The sequence below is a fragment of the Podarcis gaigeae genome (genome assembly GCF_964106915.1).
Source record: "Podarcis gaigeae genome assembly, chromosome: 4".
Classification (NCBI taxonomy): domain Eukaryota; kingdom Metazoa; phylum Chordata; class Lepidosauria; order Squamata; family Lacertidae; genus Podarcis; species Podarcis gaigeae.
The window spans coordinates 74,357,721-74,376,720 of NC_139677.1; the positions used below are offsets into that span (position 1 = coordinate 74,357,721).

The window sequence follows — 19,000 nt, forward strand, 5'->3', positions numbered from 1 at the left end:
CCCTGCCAGTTATTTAGGAAGACACAACATCTTCAAACCAGGAGAGGTCTGGAGGGTGGCAACACAAGAACTGGCCTTTTCTGCTGTGCCTCTCGTTTTATGGGATGCTATCCTCAGGAAGGTGTCTTCATTACATATCTTTATGCACCAGTCAAAAGCATTTTGACATATCTTTGGCTGATTAACATTCTAAGGCCTTTTAAATGTGTTTGTGGGAAGGGAGGTCACTGGTTTTTGTTTCATGTATTTCGTGTTCTCATCTTGCATTATTATGTTGTGAACGGCCCCGAGATCTTCGCGTGAGGGGCGCTATACAAATTTAGTAAATAACAGCCATCAGCATAGAGAAGAAGGAAAGGGGGGCGGGGAAAAGCTTGCTACTCTCTGCGGAAAAAAACACACCGGCGCAACCCGCCTACTACTGGACATAAACTCGGTTGCCACAAAGAGGATCGGAGGCGTAGTCCAAAGAGCTCTGCAACGCGCAGGTGCGAGGAAGCACCCCTCCGACTACATATCCCAGGATGCACTGCTCCAGGCGCTGAGGGAAAGCTTGGCGAGCCCCGGCCTTCCTCGATTGCTGGGAGTTGTAGTCTCCGAAAGGCTTGGGCTGCGAAGTGGAGACAGCCGCGTCGGGAAGTGGAGCTCGCGAGGGGCGACAAGTGTCATGGACAAGCTGAAGCGGGTTCTCAACGGGAAGGACGCCGAGGAGCCGGGGCCACTGGCGGAGGTAAACCCCGGGGGAGGGGGAAAGTGGGGGGTGAAGGAGGCTCTTTCCTTGGCTTTGTCTCCCGTTCTGCGTCAGCAGCTTCCCAGTTCCTTCTCCGCACCCCTAAGGCGCTTAGCCCCCCTCACCAATTTCAGGGGAGCAGCTGAGGCCGTCGTTGTTGCTTGGAATTTTTGGGCCCCTTCCATCCCTCTCCTCCCCGCACCTTTCCTCAGCTACCTGCTATTTCCCTCCCCCCACCCCATGAAGGAAGGTAGCCTATAACCTTCCCCCGGCCCAGGGGGGCTTTCTGAGCCTTCAACTGCGCCGCGAGAGACCCTTCCTAGCGCCCAGCTCTCTCTCCCCTCTCTTGGCCAAAGTGCGTGTTGATGCTTCTCGTTTAATTGCTGCCTTCCTGCCCGCCCAGGTGTTTGGGATCTGACGTCACAGGAAAAAAACCCCAGGATCCAAGCTCTCATGTACTGTATACGCTAAGTACTGCTCAAAACTCTCTTCGCCCCACTTCATTTGACCCGAGGGAGAGAAAAAAAATGCTGCCTCCCCTTTTGGTACTTACCTGTTGCTGAACTGGACTTGAACCCACACCTTGCTTGTAATTCAGCAGGTGCTGAATAGGTGCACAGAGTCCACCCAGGTTAGGGCGGTTCTAGAGATATTAATTTGGTGTTTATGCATCCGACCAAAGAGTCATAAATTGGTTTCGCCGGTTTGTCTTTCAACAGATCACTTGGCTTAAATGCATTTCTTTTGACATACTGAAGGAAGAGTGAAAAATACAGAACAGACTGAATGGCTGCTTATCATGACAGCTATATATTTACTCTAGTATTACACCCAGCATGCCTCTGAATACCAGTTGCTAGAGAGCAGGAGCTGAAGAGTGCTAGTGTGTTAATATTGCACATCTGGTTGGCCACTGTGAGAACATGATCCTAGGCTACGGAAGGGCACTTCTTGTACTGTATGCTTTTGTGCTCAAGGGACGAAGGCCAAAGGGAAGCTGTGTCATAATTGTTTACATACTAACAGCACCCTCGGTAGAACTTGCAAAACGTAAGGAGATGGAAAGCAAAACACCACTGTCTCATGGTGTATCTTTGTGATTGCTTGGTATGTTCTAAAACTTAGCCTGCAAGCTTTAGTTGACCAATTAATGCAGATTAAATCACTACTGATTGGTGAAGTCCATAAGTAAAACCTGTTTTGGTTTTGCTGTGTAAGTGTGATAGGGGGCTAGAAAGAAAATACTATGGACAGCATTTTCTTCCAACAAAGGTGCTGTTTCTTGCATAAATGGAAGGGCATTCTGCTAGTACAAAGTCAGCTCTGAATGCAACCCTTGGCATCAGCTGGTTCCCCAAAGTAATTCAACACAATAAATGTAGGTTTAATTGGGTGGGGCGGGGGGGCTTTTAGAATGGTGGGATGAGCGGTGAAAAATTATTGGATCCTCTGTGGTTCTTATCCTTGCCGCTACTTGTGCTGTTTACTCTAGCTTGGCAGATGTAGCATGATATTCTATTCCCAGTTTAACAGGACTAATCTTGCTGTAGGGAGATAGGCCTGCTCCTTGTGTGCTCTGTTTGTTTGGTAAACAGCTTGATGAATACTTAATTACCTTTTTTTTTTTTTGGCCGGTGTTCGAGCATATCAAGAGTAAGGGAATCTTTTAAAATTCAAAGTGACTTTAAAAGTAATGTAAATGGTTAGAAAAGTGGGATAGTTGTACTGCATTTTATTTTATTTTTAAAGGGCATTGAATAAGTGCTTCAGGAGATCAGTAATACAAAGTTCACAATATGAGGCTTATCATGTTTGTTTGTGGAGAGAGTTGTCATTATCACTAGTGATATACCTATGACACTTGCACAACCACAGTGCTATGCTGTAGTTTCAGCAGCAAGGAGTTCACCTCTGAATGCCCTTGTTAATAAACACATCTGGACTGGGAAAACACAACATCCCTGCAGGAAACCAGCAACCTTGAAGTTTGCATCTGGAAGTATCTAAGTTAACATTGATGTAGTCTGGCTGCTAAGAGACCTTGCTCCATATCAGGTAGTCCTGGGTTTTCATCTCTGCTCTGCCATGAACTCACCAAGTAGCCTTAGGCAAGCCCTTCGCTCAGCCTCAGTCCTCATCTCCGTTTGCAATCTGATGGATAATAACACTCATGTAACTTACAGGGTTTTTGTAAGGATTGCAACTAGATAACTGAAGCTCTCTGAACACTTGAAAATGCTCTAGACATGTTGGGTATGATAATCTTTATTTATGTCCCAGGATGATCTTAGTTTAAATTTAGTTTGCTTTTTCCATCAATTTATTATCAAAATACAATAATTTTGAACAAAATAATTTGTTGCAAAATATACAAATAAATACAAATACAACAAAATATTTTGGAAACATAGGATCAGTTCCATTCTACTTGATAGCATGCTTTAAATTCTGCTTGCTTATCATTCTGTGCCTCCCCCACCTTTTTCTTTTTGGCATATTTTTTTTTTGCCAATGAGGCTTTTGATGCCCAGATGTGAAATCACTTGTGAAATTAATAGCCCATCCAATGCTGCGTTAAATATGGCCAAAGTATTTTTCATTTCATTTCATTTTTTTTAAAAAAAGGTAATTCAAAGTATCTGGTGAGAGTGATCACTTTGGATGTGCCTAAAATGCTTTTGATCTCAGGTTATTGTTTCCATGTTTTAGCTGCTTGGATTTCAGACAACTGCATATTAATTGGCTGATGTTATATAGATTAAAAAACTAAATGGTTTTGCTATTCTTGGATTTTATAACAATGACTAAAATGATCCAAATCTGCTTTTATTACAGGAATGCCCTTACTTACAAAATATTTGTACTCCGATAGCTGATAGAAACTTTATAGTATTCTCAAAACTATATTATGTCATAAGAAGGAATTAGTAGAGTAGAATCAGACATAATACAACTATTTGAATGTATTTGTTATAAAAGTTGGATTTTTTTCTAGTATTTTTTTCCAGTATTTTTTTTTAAATGGAATCCTCTTTGGAGAAACTTGGCACGAAACTTTGACTATGCAAAACAGTTGAAATGGATTCAATACACTCTTTGTTTTTAATATTAGAATAGAAATAATGCTAATGGCCAGGGAAATGTAGCTGCTTTCTGTGAACATGTGAAAGGAATAAGCTCAAAGTTGCCTTGAGTGATGAGTAGAAGCTGTTGTTGAAGAAGAAGAAAATTGAATATTGCCTTATATTAACATTGAGGAAATGATATCTGTTCATAGAACAGATAAGACGAGGCACTTTTCACAAAGATGTTAGAAGCATGTTTTTAAGTTTTCTCGTGTAGTGAAGCTGCTGGAAGGAAATGAAAGCAACTGGCTGTATATTGATGCATGCCTTTTTAAAACCTTGACACTACAATTTTAATAAGACTCTCTTAAAAAAAAATTATTTCCAGGTGATTGATGCATCTTCCTTAAGCTGGAGTACGAGACTGAAAGGCTTTATAGCTTGTTTTGCTATTGGCGTTCTGTGTTCCATTCTGGTAAGAGCTTTCCTTCCCCACCTCATCACCTTTTGTTGGATAAAGTTTGGATTTCTTGTATAATATCTTCCACAGTGCAAGGCAACCATTTCCCCCCCAGCTGCTCAGTATTGCACTCAGCTCCATCATTGCTAAAGGAATATAAAAGTTTTGACTCCATGAAGAGTAATCACGGTGACTGATCTATCCCCTTTTATTTTCACATCAGTTGAGATAGTGCAATCTTTTACATGCTTGCTGTGGAAAAAGTCCTACTGTAGATTAGTAGGGTTTACTCCAATGTAAATGTTCACAGGTGACACCAATTTTGTGCGGGCATACTTCCTCTTCTTTCTCCTGCAACCCCTATGAGTTGTCCAAATTTTCTCTGGAGGGTTGAAGGACCTTCTGAGGAGGATTTTAGGGGTGCAAAAGAGGGAGAAAGGCAAAGGGAAGTCCTACAAGTTGTACAAACAGAAATCCATTCTGCATCATTAGATGCCAGCTTGTAAATTTTGCAACCTAAATGTACTGTATTTTTTGTCCCATAGGGCGCACCAGCCCATAGGACGCACCTAGTTTTTTTTGGGGGGGGAATAAAGGGGGGAAAATTCCTTTATTTCCCCCCTCAAACCAGGTCGGGGAATCCAAACCAGGTCGGGGAACAGCGGAAGGGCGGCGCTGCGCCTCCCCGTTGTCCCCCGAGCTTGTGGGGCTGGCACTGGGGAGAAGCACGCTTCTCCGCAGCGCCAGCTTCCAAACCAGGTTGGGGAACAGCAGGATGGCGGTGCTCCACCTCCCCGCTGTCCCCCGAGCTTGTGGGCTGCAGGCTGCTGCCCGCAAGCCTTGCGAGCCCGCAGGAACTCCTGCCGGGCTTGCAAGGCTTGCGGATAGCTTCCTGAAGCCTGGAGAGCGAGAGGGGTCGGTGCGCACCGACCCCTCTCGCTCTCCAGGCTTCCGCGAAAGCCTGCATTCGCCCCATAGGATGCACACCTTCCTATGCATTCGCCCCATAGGATGCACACATTTCCCCTTCATTTTTTAGGGGAAAAAGTGCGTCCTATAGGGCGAAAAATACGGTAATTTGATGTGGAATATTGTTTGCAAGTTTTCTGCAGTGTCATGAGAAGCCTGTTGTTCAGAGAGAAAATACAGCCCAAACCATCATAAATTCTAAGACTGGAAAGACTAATAACAATAATCTCTATAATATCCTTTGTGTAAATTTGACGTGTTTGATGCTTTAGGGATACTTTCAAGCAACCAACAATAAGCCAGTGATATGATCTTTTTCATTCATACTTGGGATATCAAATCCTTCTTGATAGGCAAGTCATAAACTTGTATTCAGTCATCACCTTGGCTAACACACCTAACCTTCATGATACTGGGTACATGCAGCCTGCAGTTCTTGTTTTCCCAGTGTGGTGAGCCTGGCTTACTTAAGTGTTCAGAATACCAAGGACAGACTGATTGAATGCTGATTCAGTTGATTGTCTTGCTCCCCACTATTGCAGGATACTAAAAATAGACACAAAACAGTTACACATATATATAGATGTGCATATATAAGTGTGTATATACAGTTTAAAACAACAGCACATACATCTGATCAATACAAAGCCACTACAGAAGGCAACTTGGGATCATGTTGCATGACTCCCAGCTTGATGAAATCTAAATTTGAAATATTATTGCTTTTAGATGAAATATTAAGAGGATTTTTCATGAAAGTAAAATAATAGTAACATATGCTATTTTTAAAAAAGGCTTTGACAAAAGAAAACTTAAGGCAACACATTTTATGTGATGATGAATGAGAGCAATCAAAATACTTATTTTCTTTACAGATAATTGTTTTTACAGACTTTTTTCCCTTACAGTGACAGTGTATGTTCCTTCTTTTGTCTGTCTTTCCAGGGTACTTGTCTGCTATGGGTTCCAAGAAAAGGGCTCATCTTGTTTGCAGTATTTTACACACTGGGGAATGTCGCGTCTCTTGGAAGGTAATCATCTTTTCCTTGAATTAGTAGGTTTGCTCAGAATATCAAATAGGTGAATGAACTAAGCACTTCATTCTTGAAATATATACCGTATTTTTCGCTCTATAACACGCACCAGACCATAACACGCACATAGTTTTTAGAGGAGGAAAACAAGAAAAAAATATTCTAAACGAAACAGTGGATGTATGATTTTTGTGGTTCATGCTGTGGCCACAGACATGTGATGTGATGGTGAGTTTGTGGTAGCCCAATGCAAAAATCCTGAGGATCCATGTGGATCCATGCTAAAGTCGCCCTAAAGTCGCCGGGGCGCTGGGGGAGTGAAGGGGAAGCAAGAGAAGGAGAAGGATGCCACACAGACACACAGAGGATCAATCCTAAAGTCGCAGGAGAGCGCAGGGGCGCTGGGAGAGTGAACTGGAAGCAGGAGGAGGAGAGCTATCCCTCACACACACAGAGTATCAATCCTAAAGTCGCAGGAGAGCGCAGGGGTGCTGGGAGAGTGAACGGGAAGCAGCAGGAGGAGAACGATCCCTCACACACAGAGAGACACACAGAGTATCAGTCCTAAAGTCGCAGGGGCACTGGAAGTCGCAGGGGCGCTGGGAGAGTGAACGGGAAGCAGCAGGAGGAGAACGATAGCACACACACACAGAGACACACAGAGTATCAGTCCTAAAGTCGCAGGGGCGCTGGAAGTCGCAGGGGCGCTGGGAGAGTGAACGGGAAGCAGGAGGAGGAGAACGATAGCAGAGACACACAGAGTATCAATCCTAAAGTCGCAGGAGAGCGCAGGGGTGCTGGGAGAGTGAACGGGAAGCAGGAGGAGGAGAACGATCCCTCTCACACAGAGAGACACACAGAGTATCAGTCCTAAAGTCGCAGGGGCACTGGAAGTCGCAGGGGCGCTGGGAGAGTGAACGGGAAGCAGCAGGAGGAGAACGATAGCTCTCACACACAGAGACACACAGAGTATCAGTCCTAAAGTGGCAGGGGCGCTGGAAGTCTCAGGGGCGCTGGGAGAGTGAACGGGAAGCAGGAGGAGGAGAACGATAGCAGAGACACACAGAGTATCAATCCTAAAGTCGCAGGAGAGCGCAGGGGCGCTGGGAGAGTGAACAGGAAGCAGGAGGAGGAGAGCTATCCCTCACACACACAGAGTATCAATCCTAAAGTCGCAGGAGAGCGCAGGGGCACTGGGAGAGTGAACGGGAAGCAGCAGGAGGAGAACGATAGCTCAAGCACACACATACACAGCCCCTATAGTGGCTAATCCAAAATCGGACAGCAAAAAACTGCAGGCAGGGACAGAGAGCACGGGGTTGTTTTAAAGCAGCCAACCCCGCTCTGCTTCTCTCCCTCCTTCCGGCTAGGCTGGCTGAAAAGCTTTGCTGCTACTTAGCGAGCTCAGTGGGGAGGAGAGAGGGACATAGAGCACGGGGTTGTTTTAAAGCAGCCAAGCCCGCTCTGCTTCTTTCCCTCCTCCCGGCTCGGCTCGCTGACAGGAGCCGCTTACACCCGCTTTGCTGTTTCAAAGCGAGCCACGGACTGCTCACAACTGCAGCAGATTCCCCTGCATTCGCTCGATAACACGCACAGACGTTTCCCCTTACTTTCTAGGAGGAAAAAACTGTGTGTTATGGAGCGAAAATTACGGTAATCTTTCTCCATTTTACCATCAAAATATTTTACAATCGAAATATTTTGATTGTATCCCTCTCAACTCTTATTCCCTGTCTCATGTTTATGATTGGGGTTCAGCGAAACAGTTTAACTCTGTTGGCATGGCTTCTGTATTGCTTTTGATACTATATGATTTTACTACTTGTTTTCCAATACTGTAGCGTGTTCCCTAATTTTCTCTTATGAGTTATATTACGTGATTATAGTATCTTTGAGGTTAAAGTATGGTCTGTTTATGATTCCTACAATACAGTAATGGTAGCAGTTTACACTTGTATAATGTGCATTTGTGTGTTTTGCTCTTAGCAGATGGGTTAAATAATTTTTTCTTATAGCACTGTCTTTCTTATGGGACCGATGAATCAGTTGAAAAGAATGTTTGAACCCACTCGTTTGATAGCTACATCTGTTATGCTTGTAAGTAACAAAACTTTTCTGTTTTAACTTGTATTTGAATTGAGAAGGCTATCGGTGTTAATGCTTTTTTAAAGGGAATTTGCTAAATTTTAAAATACAAGCAAATGTAGCACATAAAAGTACCTTGTGGTAAAATATCAGTAGTCAGAAAACAAGTCAGAAAACAAGTGATGCAAAACAAAGGGGCAGAATTTCCAGCATGTGTTTCTTGTAAAATAATAATAAAAAATTGTAAGTTCAAGTCTCATGAACCGAAGGAGCAGTTAAGGGAGGTGTGGGGAACCTCAAGCCCTCTCTACCTGGCCCTCACAAGTCTCCCTAGGCCACCCCCCCCCCAAAAAAAATTGCATTCCAAATGTTTCTGTCTTGAACTCTGGTAATGTCTCATGGTCACCTGGCTGGATGATGGTGTGTGACTGTGTGTGGAAACTAGCCTACTGTAGAAAGCTAACATTTATATTGAATATTCCATTCATTTTTGCCTCTGGCCTCACACACCACAGGCTACATGGTCTTGGATTGAAGAAGGTTCCCCATGGTTTGTTAACTGTGCTAGGATTGTTCTGTTGGTTCTTCTTAATATAGCTTACGTTGTAATGGGCATGTGGGCCTTTTGTAGCACTTAATTATGTGCATTTATTTATAGGAAGGCTAATAAATGCAGTGGTGCCCCGCAAGACGAACACCTCGCAAGACGGAAAACCCGCTAGACGAAAGGGTTTTCCGTTTTGGAGGCACTTCGCAAAACGAATTTCCCTATGGGCTTGCTTTGCAAGACGAAATGTCTTGCGAGTTCCTGCGGGTTTCCCCCCCCCTTTTCCCCCTTTTCCTAAGCCGTTAAGCCGCTTATCAGCTGATCCGCTAAAAGCCGCTAAACCGCTAATAGCGCTAATCCGCTAAGCTGTCAATGGGCTTGCTTTGCAAGACGAAAAAACCGCTATACGAAGAGCCTCACGGAACGGATTAATTCCGTCTTGCGAGGCACCACTGTAAATGATTTGTATTCCCGTATGTCCCCAGCACCTTGTACCTGGAGGGCTATTGTGTCTGTTGTATCTAATGATCCCATTTAGCTGTCATGGCAAATGTGTATCTTTAGACTGCTCCTTTGGAACTGGACTGATGTTTCTTAGTTATGACTGCTACTATGTTTGAGATGGGGGCTTTGTCTTTTTTTTTATTTGTGCTGGGATAATATACTGGAAATAGTTTGACAAATATATTGGACATATTCTTAGGGCTTTTATTGACCTCTGATTCATTGCAACTATATAGTGTAGGGGTGTCCTTATTGGTACATAACCTGCTAATTAAGTGGAGTATTTAATTAGGAAGTTCTGTACCAATAAGGACACCCCAACTTGATACACTTGGGGTGTCCTTATTGGTATATTGCTAAAACCAGGTCCTTTCTTCATGAGGCAGGGGCAAAAGTGTTGCCATAATTCCCTGGAAAATCCAAAATGCATAGGTCACTCATCTATTGCTGATCCTTGGGTTACTTTAAATTAGCTATAGTGTACTACAGTACTATGGGACGCGAGTGGCGCTGTGGGTAAAACCTCAGTGCCTAGGGCTTGCCGATCGCATGGTCGGCGGTTTGAATCCCTGCGGCGGGGTGAGCTCCCATCTTTTGGTCCCAGCTCCTGCCCACCCAGCAGTTCGAAAGCACCCTTAAGTGCAAGTAGATAAATAGGTACCGCGTTATAGCGGGAAGGTAAACGGCGTTTCCGTGTGCTGCGCTGGTGCTGGCTCACCAGAGCAGCTTCGTCACGCTGGCCATGTGACCCGGAAGTGTCTCTGGACAGCGCTGGCCCCCGGCCTCTTAAGTGAGATGGGCGCACAACCCTAGAGTCGGACACGACTGGCCCGTACGGGCAGGGGTACATTTACCTTTTACTTCAGTACTATTGGGTCAGATGTTCAGACTGACAGTGCAATCCTATTCATGTCTGCTCAAAAGTAAGTTTCACTTCAGTTCAGTGGGACTGTCGCTAATAATTAACTCAGAATAAGGCCTTCCAATATTTGTGTTCTCCAGGTGAATGATAAACATAAAAAGATAAAATACAGTATGATAAAATAACAATAGCATAAAACATGCAGTCTGACAATTTCTAGCACAGAGATGAATTAAACCAGACGATTAAAAAGAAGAAAAATATTCCCACTTAAGTATTCTTAGGATTGCAGCCTGGCACTGTAGTCCAGTGCTAAAAAACCCAAAAAACCCTGTTCATCTTCAGTTACAGTTTTAATGTTTTGCTTATTTTAAGATTGTTTCTCCTCTCTTTTAGTTATGCCTCATATTAACTCTTTGCGCAGCTTTTTGGGTAAGTACTTGAATCTCCGATGTAACTATGCATATAAATTTAATGACATTTTCTTTGCTTGATTTATGATGATTTCTTCCTCTTTCAGTGGCACAATAAGGGACTTGCCCTCATCTTCTGCATTTTGCAGTTCTTCGCCTTAGCATGGTAAGTAATGCCCCCCCCCTTTATGTCTTTTGGATTGTGAGCTTACAGGCAGGAACTGTCTTCATTTAGAGTGTGTGTGTGTGTGTGTGTGTGTGTGTGTGTATAATATTTTAAAATTATACTCGTCTATCACCCCAACATTGTGAAGGGTGAGCACACTGACTGAATGGAGATTTGAAAACTGGCCCTTGCAGGAATCCACCTCAGAGCCTGGATGGGTCACCTGAGTGGGCGGAGGAGAACAGCAGAGGAAGGCTCCACCTTCCTGCTGGGGGTGGTGGTGGCTTCTTCTCCCTCCTTGTCTTTCTTCCTGGCACTGTGGGAGGCTTCTTTGGCAGGTCTAATGAAACCAGAGGCATGGTGAGGTTGTCCTGAGCAGAAATTGAGGCAGGCAGGGGAAAATGTGGTCCTGGGGAGGGAAAAACTGAAATAAAGAGGGGTGGGGGGATGCTGAGCACACTGAGTAGAATTGGCTATCCCCTAGTTTTAATATATGTACAGTGCTTTGAAAATTTTAGGTGCTTTAGAGATCGATATTATTATTATTATTATTATTTTATATTTATTAATAGCAATAGGTTTGTGTATATGTATAACAGGAGAGGTTTTTTCCCTCACCCTCTCTGTCACATATCTTTATAAAAAGACTGCAATAATGAAGCCCAATGTCCATAAATACACCGCCTCCTAAAATTTTCTCAACCAATTGCCATTGGGGATTCCATTTGGACAGGAAGTTTCTTATGAAAGTCTAGTTAGTTACCTTAAAGCAAGAGTCACTAAGGCCCGGCTGAACTATTGTCAACTTCTATTGATCTTCCACATTTGGCCACTTTCCTCTTTCACAAGTGGTCTCCATGTGCGCAGATGTTGCTAACAATGAGAAAATGAGCTTATATTCTACCTTTCTCCCAGAAGGAGACTCTACTTCATGTGGAAATGATGGGAGAGGTGATGGAAACTGATCCTGACATGGATACTTGGAAAACTAAACTGGAAAGCAAATGCTAGTTTTAATTTGTCAGTCACTTATCAAGCCACAATATGTGGTAGACTACCCTTGGCTTGGGCCATGTGTTATGCAGACTTGGCATTGACACTCTGTGGGAGAGAGAGTGTGTGTATTCGCCTGTTCTTCCTAATACATGTGTTTGTCTTCTCTCTCTTCTAGGTACAGCATTTCCTTCATACCATATGCAAGGTAATCTTGACCTCCATTTGCTTCAGGAGCTACCCAGGTCATAAAACATAAAAGGGGAATTTCTTCTGTGATAGGGATGGCTGGAAAAATCAATCTCCCTTTAATGCATTCTTCTCTGTATTCTCGAGATTACTTGCTATGTGGAATGATTGAATAGAGGAAGTGAAATATTTCACTCGTAGGGTTGAAATAGCACTGCGTGATTGAAAATATAGAAAGCTCAGCACTCTTGTGAAATGTGTTTTATGATTAATAAATCACAAACAAATGTTTATCATTTAGATTGTTTATATAGTGCCATTACTGTACTTGAGAAAGTACAAGAGGCTAGGCTCCTGCCCTGAGGGCTTAAAATATATAATTTGATAAAAAGAGACAACAGAGGAAGTGGAGGCAGGAGCAAATAAGGAAAGAATGTGAGGTTATTTCAGATACATATTTCACTTTGGTTACAGTAAGGTTTAGGGGCTAAGGAGTGGAACCAAGTTTTCATGGAAAATGTTGGTTTTGTGGGAACAGAGAGTAGCAGCATTATATATTTTTGTTTGTGGCAAAACTACCCATAGATCTATGTTGAAAGTCTTTGTAACAATTTGCAGACAGGTAGCTATGTTAGTTTATTGCAAGAAAAAAGAAAGTCTGGTGGTGCTTTAAAGATTTAAGGTTTTTTATTATGGCACATGCTTCATCAGATGAAATGTGATCCTCACTTGTACATAGGCTTGGATGCCACAGAATTGTTGCTGAGTCCCTGCAGGCCACCCAAAACCTGTATACAGTGGTACCTTGGTTCTCAAACTTAATCCGTTCTGGGAGTCCATTTGACTCCCAAAACTGTTCAAAAACTAAGGTGTGGCTTCCGATTGGGTGGGTGCAGGACCTTCCTGCACCCAATCGGAAGCTGCGTCAGACATTCAGCTTCCGAAAAACGTTTGCAAACTGGAACACTTGCTTCCATGTTTGCGGCGTTCAGGAGCCGATTTGTTTGACAACTAAGCCGTTTGGGAACCAAGGTACCACTGTATTGGCAGATAGCGCCATATACAGTCAGTGGGTTAACCACCACTGCTGAAAAGGGAAAAGATTAATGTAGAAGGTAGGGTTAAATGGCAGTGGAATGTAAAAGGTAAAAATGCATTATGAGACAGTGGAATTAGAGCTTGTGTATGCAATTTGACCCTTCACAGCAGCAGTGATTGGTGATAACAAAAAACACCTTAGCATTGTTGAGTGAAGTGGCCATATAATTAGAGCAGAACATTTGCAAAATGAGCATGGTGACCCTTCATACCTATAGTGGGACAGGAAACCATTGTCTCTATTCAGACTTGGATTAATAGAATTGAACTGCTTGAGAAGTTGCAATTCGGTAGAGAGGATGGCTTCTGTCCCACTACAGGTGTTAATTTACCTAGCAGTGCTAAGATGATTCTGTTTGTCAAAAATCACTGCTGCTGTGAAGGGTCATTGCTTATACATTTCAAATATTTGTGCAGCTTATTCAAATACTTATGGGGACGGTGTATTTGTTTTTATTTTTGCAGGGATGCTGTGAAGAAGTGTGTCACTGTGTGTATCACATAACAGAGACTCAAACAACTTGGTAAGTATTGCGGGGGGAAATATTGTGGTAAAATAGTTATATCCCCAGCTCCTTCTTTTTAATGCAGTAATCTCTGACTATTCTCTTAAGTAGCATACCTAAACATTGCTAGCTTTTTATTTTATTTTATTTGAAAATGTGTATTTAAATCTAGATTTTCAAGATAGCTTACAAAAGAGACCCATAAAACAAATATAAACTGTCCTGTACACTGAGGACTCAACTACATTTGTAAAGCATTTTATACACGTTATAACACTGTGACACCAGATGGTGCTGTGGAGGCCCATTTTTCACCAACGGGATTTCCCTGTATGAAGTTTACAACGCATTTAACTGAATCTCTTCTTTGATATGTCTAGATTCAGCCTGTTAGCTCCAGTGTTAAACAGTCTAACTCATTGGAGCTTGTTTCTGGATAAAGTGAGGCAGCTTAATGATTATCTGTATTTGCTGAGATGTCCCAAATTTTTGCTCTTTGCTAATGTCACACTGTAAAAAGAGAAATTAATTGTGAGATAGTCTTTTAGGTGCCCATATTGGGTTGTATTCTACACTGCTGTTCCACTTGTACAACTTGAGCAATGGAACTTCCCCCTTTTCTCTTCTGCAGCCCACTGTACACCTTCAAAATCTGCTCCAGAAGTTGGGGGAGTGGGGGTGTGTGTGTGTCTTATTACCCATTGTTATGAGTAGGCATATATTTTGTCAATTTTAAAAGGCTTTTCTACATATTCGCTCCAGTTTGGAGATGTGCATAAACAGAACCCACAGTTTTGCTGGGACTGCAGATAAAGTCCGGTCTGTGATGTAGAGGAGGCATAAGCACTTCTCTCTGTGTGCAGAAGCCTCTGTATAAAGCAGCGGTCAGCAAACTTTTTCAGCAGGGAGCCGGTCCACTGTCCCTCAGACCTTGTGAGAGGGCCGGACTATATTTTGGGAAAAAATGAATAAATTCCAATGCCCCACAAATAACCCAGAGATGCGTTTTAAATAAAAGCACACATTCTGTTCATGTAAAAACACCTGGCAGGCCCCACAAATAACCCAGAGATACATTTTAAATAAAAAGACATATTCTACTCATGTAAAAACACGCTCATTCCCGGACCATCCGCGGGCTGGATTTAGAAGGCAATTGGGCTTGATCTGGCCCCCAGGCCTTAGTTTGCCTACCCATGCTATAAAGTGTCTTACTGTAATTTGACTTGTGCTTTGGGAAAGGAAAACAATATACAACCTGACTGATGTAAAGTTGTAAATGTTGTAAAGGCTTTTGACTGAGAGCTGTCATCTTTATTTCAAAATATAATTCATTGCTTTTGTGCAGGCCAGCAAGATAAGCACCATCTCCTTACACTGAAATGTGACCTTGAGGACTAGAAGGTTTGCACAGTCATATGGCATTTGCATCTGAACACACCTTCCTAGGGGCAAGGCTATTAATCTTGCTAAGTGAACCTGTGAATCACTGGACAAAGCTACAAAGTATTCTCCCAAGGGTAATGAGTTTTGTGATAAGAAGCCCAAAGAGCAACAAAACATTCCTTTCACTCGCTTAGCTAAGCCGTTGTGTGCGTTTGGTGCAATATTGTCAACTTCAGATTTTGCTGTTTTGCTGGTGAAAATGATATTATGGTAATTGCAAAGTAGGTGGGATTTAAATTTACTAGTCACACATTCTTAATTTACAGGGTCCAAAGAACAGCTTACACATTGGCTACTGTGGCCTTATAGCAAAGAGATTGATTTTCAGAGTTTATTTCTGGGTCCCAAAGTACTTTTTGGCTCCTACAATCGTATAAGGGAACTTAGAGGAGCTGCCTTCTAATTGAACAGCAGGCATGATTCCTTATTGTAATATAACTGAGACATTGATTCATTGTCCAACCAGCAACAGAAGCAGCATGAGCAAATATACTAGTGGGAATCATGAAAGCAAGCAAGTGCCCTTCCATTTCTGCAAGCAGTTTATTGCCTACTTTTTATGGTCTCTGAAGTAACATCAAGACCTCTGCCTTAGTGCTAACATTGCCTCATGAATTATTTGCCACTCTTGCTGCTTTGGTTTTGCTAGATTCCCACCCACATCCATCTAAAATATGGCTTTGTACAGCTCTCCCAACTGTGGAGAGGAGGAAAATCTTGTATTTTTCAAACTCCCTTTCCCCTATTTAATCTTGCTGTTTTGATTTCTGTTTACATTGTCTGCCTAGCTGATGATTGCTTTCAGTTGGAGGGACTTGTGTTCATGACACTCTGGCTTCCTAATAGGACATGATCATGTAATGATTGGACCAAACACCTAAACATTGGAAATCTTTGCTGCATTCCACTTCTTGAACTGGTGTCATTAGATTTTTTTGTCTCCATGTAAGAAGGAATGAAGGGTATTCTCCCCTTCAAAGAAATACTGTACAGTAATTTGTCCTTTTTTAATGCTATCCTAAAGCTTGTGTCTTAGAATTGTCAATAGAGCATTTTGGGAAACCTTGAAGCTGCAGGTGTTTGTTTGCAAAAGAAAAGAGCCACTGAACAAATTCTTTGCTGTAGTGGCTTTTGGGACTGACCGTCTTAATCTAGTATACCTCCTATTCTGCTTTCTCCCATCATTGGGCAGAGACTAGCACTTGTGTATCTGAGCACAGAAATTTCCTTGAACAACTCTGGAGTACCAGAATACACCCTAATCTTGTCTAAAACTTTCTCTATAGCTTTTTCATAGGATATTATTGAGTATTTATAACCTGGGTTTTTAGGAAGCTTAGTTGTACTGTGCAGCTTTGCCAAGCAAGCAGATTTAGAGATTTGCAAAATTAGGTATTTATGAGGATTTTATAATTTTTTTTAAGATTCTAGAACTGCAGCTCTGATGTCAGTAAGCTATAAAAATGAAAGTCTGTGAAATTTCTTGGTTTGAGTGGTCTACCAATTTACAGTGCGCAAGTGGAAAATTGCAGCCTTGATTTATTAGTCATATAGGCATAGGGCGAAAAGGCACAGGGTTGCAGGGTTGCCAGTCATACCCTAAGACAGCTATTGTTGCACAGAAGGCAGAATTTCATCTGGTGTGGCTTTTCTCATCACATCATTACAGTAAGCTAAGAGCCAGGTAGAATTTTCTTAAAAGGGACAGGGATCCTTCAGCATCTGGGCTTGGTAGCTCAGTACTGGGAAGTCATTGCTGAGAAGTGGCAGGGGACAACTCTGCCCTTCATCTACTTTTCTCAGAGTTTGGGGGGTCTGGTTTTTCTGTACAGGGGAGTCATAAATCCTATTGGGTCTTTTTAAAATACCAGCTCTGATCTTCTTACCAGCTTTTTTATCCTGGAGAGAGACAGTAGGTCTATTCCTCCTCCTCCCCAAAGTGTAGAAGGCAATGTGCACATCACAAGCTGGAACCTTTGTTTCACATTTTCCCCATGGTCGCCTCTGGTAAAATGGTGCTTTTGCATTCTTTAAAATTCTCAAAACTTCCTTGATTTAGATGGTCTTCACCGCCAATTGTAGATGCTGCACAATAGTAATGTAGGTTTTTGTCCGGATGTTAAGTGCGATGCTAGTGTACTGCTGGAACTCACAAATCTTAAAAGAAGAACTTGAGCAGTTTTGTCAAGTTTCCTTGCTGTAATAATAGGTTTACTTTATCGGGAGAAAGTTCATTTTTTCAGAAATCCATTTATTAAATTTGGATTATTAGTGCACTCGGTTTCAGTATGGAAAGGGGTAGGATCAGTAGTTGTGTATTTAGCACATTGAGACACATAAGCCCTCAATGCTGCATCTCTTCTAAAGCAGCTCCTCTTAAAATATTGCAATGTTTAATTATGGAATGCATTTCAGATATTCGTACCGATACTTTCTAGTTGCAATTTTTCTATTTAAAATCTGTCTTTGAGTACCTTTCTAATATTGACACTGCTGCTGCATTTATATTAAAGATTGGGGTTTTTATTCAAATGTTAAAATCAATGTTGTGATTTGAATATTTGTCATGATTTGAATATCTTTTTTTAACTAATTCAGTCCAATTTTAAGTCACTTGATAACATTGGACATAGTTAAAAATATTCAAATCATGACATTGATTTTTATTTACTGGGACCTTTGCTAAATGTGGATTATGGTGGTAAGACATAGCTGTCACTATCTTTGTACATTTTTATTTCCCAGGACCTTAAAATCATCTGTATACTGAATTTTAAATTTCTGCTATAGTTACCCTTTGTGTTCTGGCATACAGCATTTTTTCACATTATGGAAATGATTTCGTTCCATATTCTTCTTGTCCTCGATGTATATGGTCACTTTCTCAAATTAATCAGTAGCTTGTTCACACTTGTTACAACACTATTTTAGATGAACCCAGTCTTGGCCTTAACTACAAATATGTCAGTGTCATAGCTTAAGGCCTTTCAGCTACTAAATATAAGGTGGCTTCTTTAAGATGTACTTTTTTGGAAAACAAAAAAGTGCCTACTTGCACCATGCAATATGACTGCATTAATGAAGACTTTTGTAATAAGGTTTTGATTTTTTAAAAAGCTTGAATGGATGTTCCATTTTTGTACACTTTTCTTGTTGGCTTTTGTATTGTACCTTTTGTATATGCTGGTCTTTTTTTCTGCCTTAAAAAAAGAACTACTACTTTGTACTACTCTTACTGCACTATCTCTTCTGTAATAAAGCTGGTTTCTCAACACATGTGTACATCATTTTTCAATAAAGTTAGCACTGCAAAACATTTCAAGAAAGCTGAAATTTGATACTGAAGCTATGGAGTAGTCTTTGAACAATGGATTAGATTTTAATAGTGTTGGCCACATACCATAATGGGAACAGGAAATTGTTTACAGTCTTTTACAGTTCACTTTAAGTGTGCAGCCCCAGATAAGGGATGAATTAATCTCTGGGGCATGGGTGACCAGCAAAAGTGCCCTATCAGAAGATATCAGAGATTGAGCTGGTGAATACTACTACTACTACTACTACTACTACTACTACTACTACTACTACTATAAATAAATAATTTTTATTATTATTTATACCCTGCCCATCTGGTTGGGTTTTCCCAGCCACTCTGGGTGGCTTACAGCAAATCTAAAAACATAATAAAAACATCAAGTGTTAAAAACCTCCCGATACAGGGCAACCTTCAGATGTCTTCTAAAAGTTGTGTCATTCTTTATCTCCTTGACATCTGAAAGGAGGGTGCCACTACTGAGAAGGCCCTCTGCCAGATTAGGAGGTCCTTCAGATATTTGGGTCCAAGTTGTCCACCTCTGAATTAACATAACGCATGGGCAACCACCACAGCGCTCTCAGCAAAAAAGTAACATGTTGCTGGTAACCTTTGAGCAG

General features: G+C 41.9%; 1 protein-coding gene across 2 annotated transcripts; it reads left to right on the forward strand.

Moving 5' to 3' along the window:
• The first annotated feature begins 432 nt into the window (after positions 1-432).
• On the forward strand, positions 433-18,339 carry SFT2D2 (SFT2 domain containing 2). Of its 2 annotated transcripts, XR_014563649.1 has the most exons (10): positions 464-730; positions 4,184-4,270; positions 6,170-6,255; positions 8,274-8,355; positions 10,653-10,688; positions 10,777-10,835; positions 12,007-12,036; positions 13,581-13,639; positions 14,970-16,409; positions 16,444-18,339. XR_014563649.1 is itself a non-coding variant. In XM_083737534.1 (9 exons), exons 1-8 carry the CDS (start codon positions 668-670, stop codon positions 13,618-13,620), a joined length of 483 nt encoding a protein of 160 aa, XP_083593660.1. In that variant the 5' UTR covers positions 433-667; the 3' UTR covers positions 13,621-13,639; positions 14,970-18,339. The 2 variants fall into 2 exon arrangements, 1 of the variants encoding a protein (XP_083593660.1); XM_083737534.1 differs by having other exon boundaries at positions 433-730; positions 14,970-18,339.
• The last annotated feature ends 661 nt before the right edge of the window (positions 18,340-19,000 follow it).

Bases quoted from the DNA above. Each gene is read 5' to 3' on its own strand.
- SFT2D2 (XM_083737534.1), top strand. From the start codon at position 668: ATGGACAAGCTGAAGCGGGTTCTCAACGGGAAGGACGCCGAGGAGCCG. The intron at 731-4,183 runs GTAAACCCCGGG...AATTATTTCCAG, and splicing joins AGCCGGGGCCACTGGCGGAG to GTGATTGATGCATCTTCCTT. The intron at 10,689-10,776 runs GTAAGTACTTGA...TTCCTCTTTCAG, and splicing joins CTCTTTGCGCAGCTTTTTGG to TGGCACAATAAGGGACTTGC.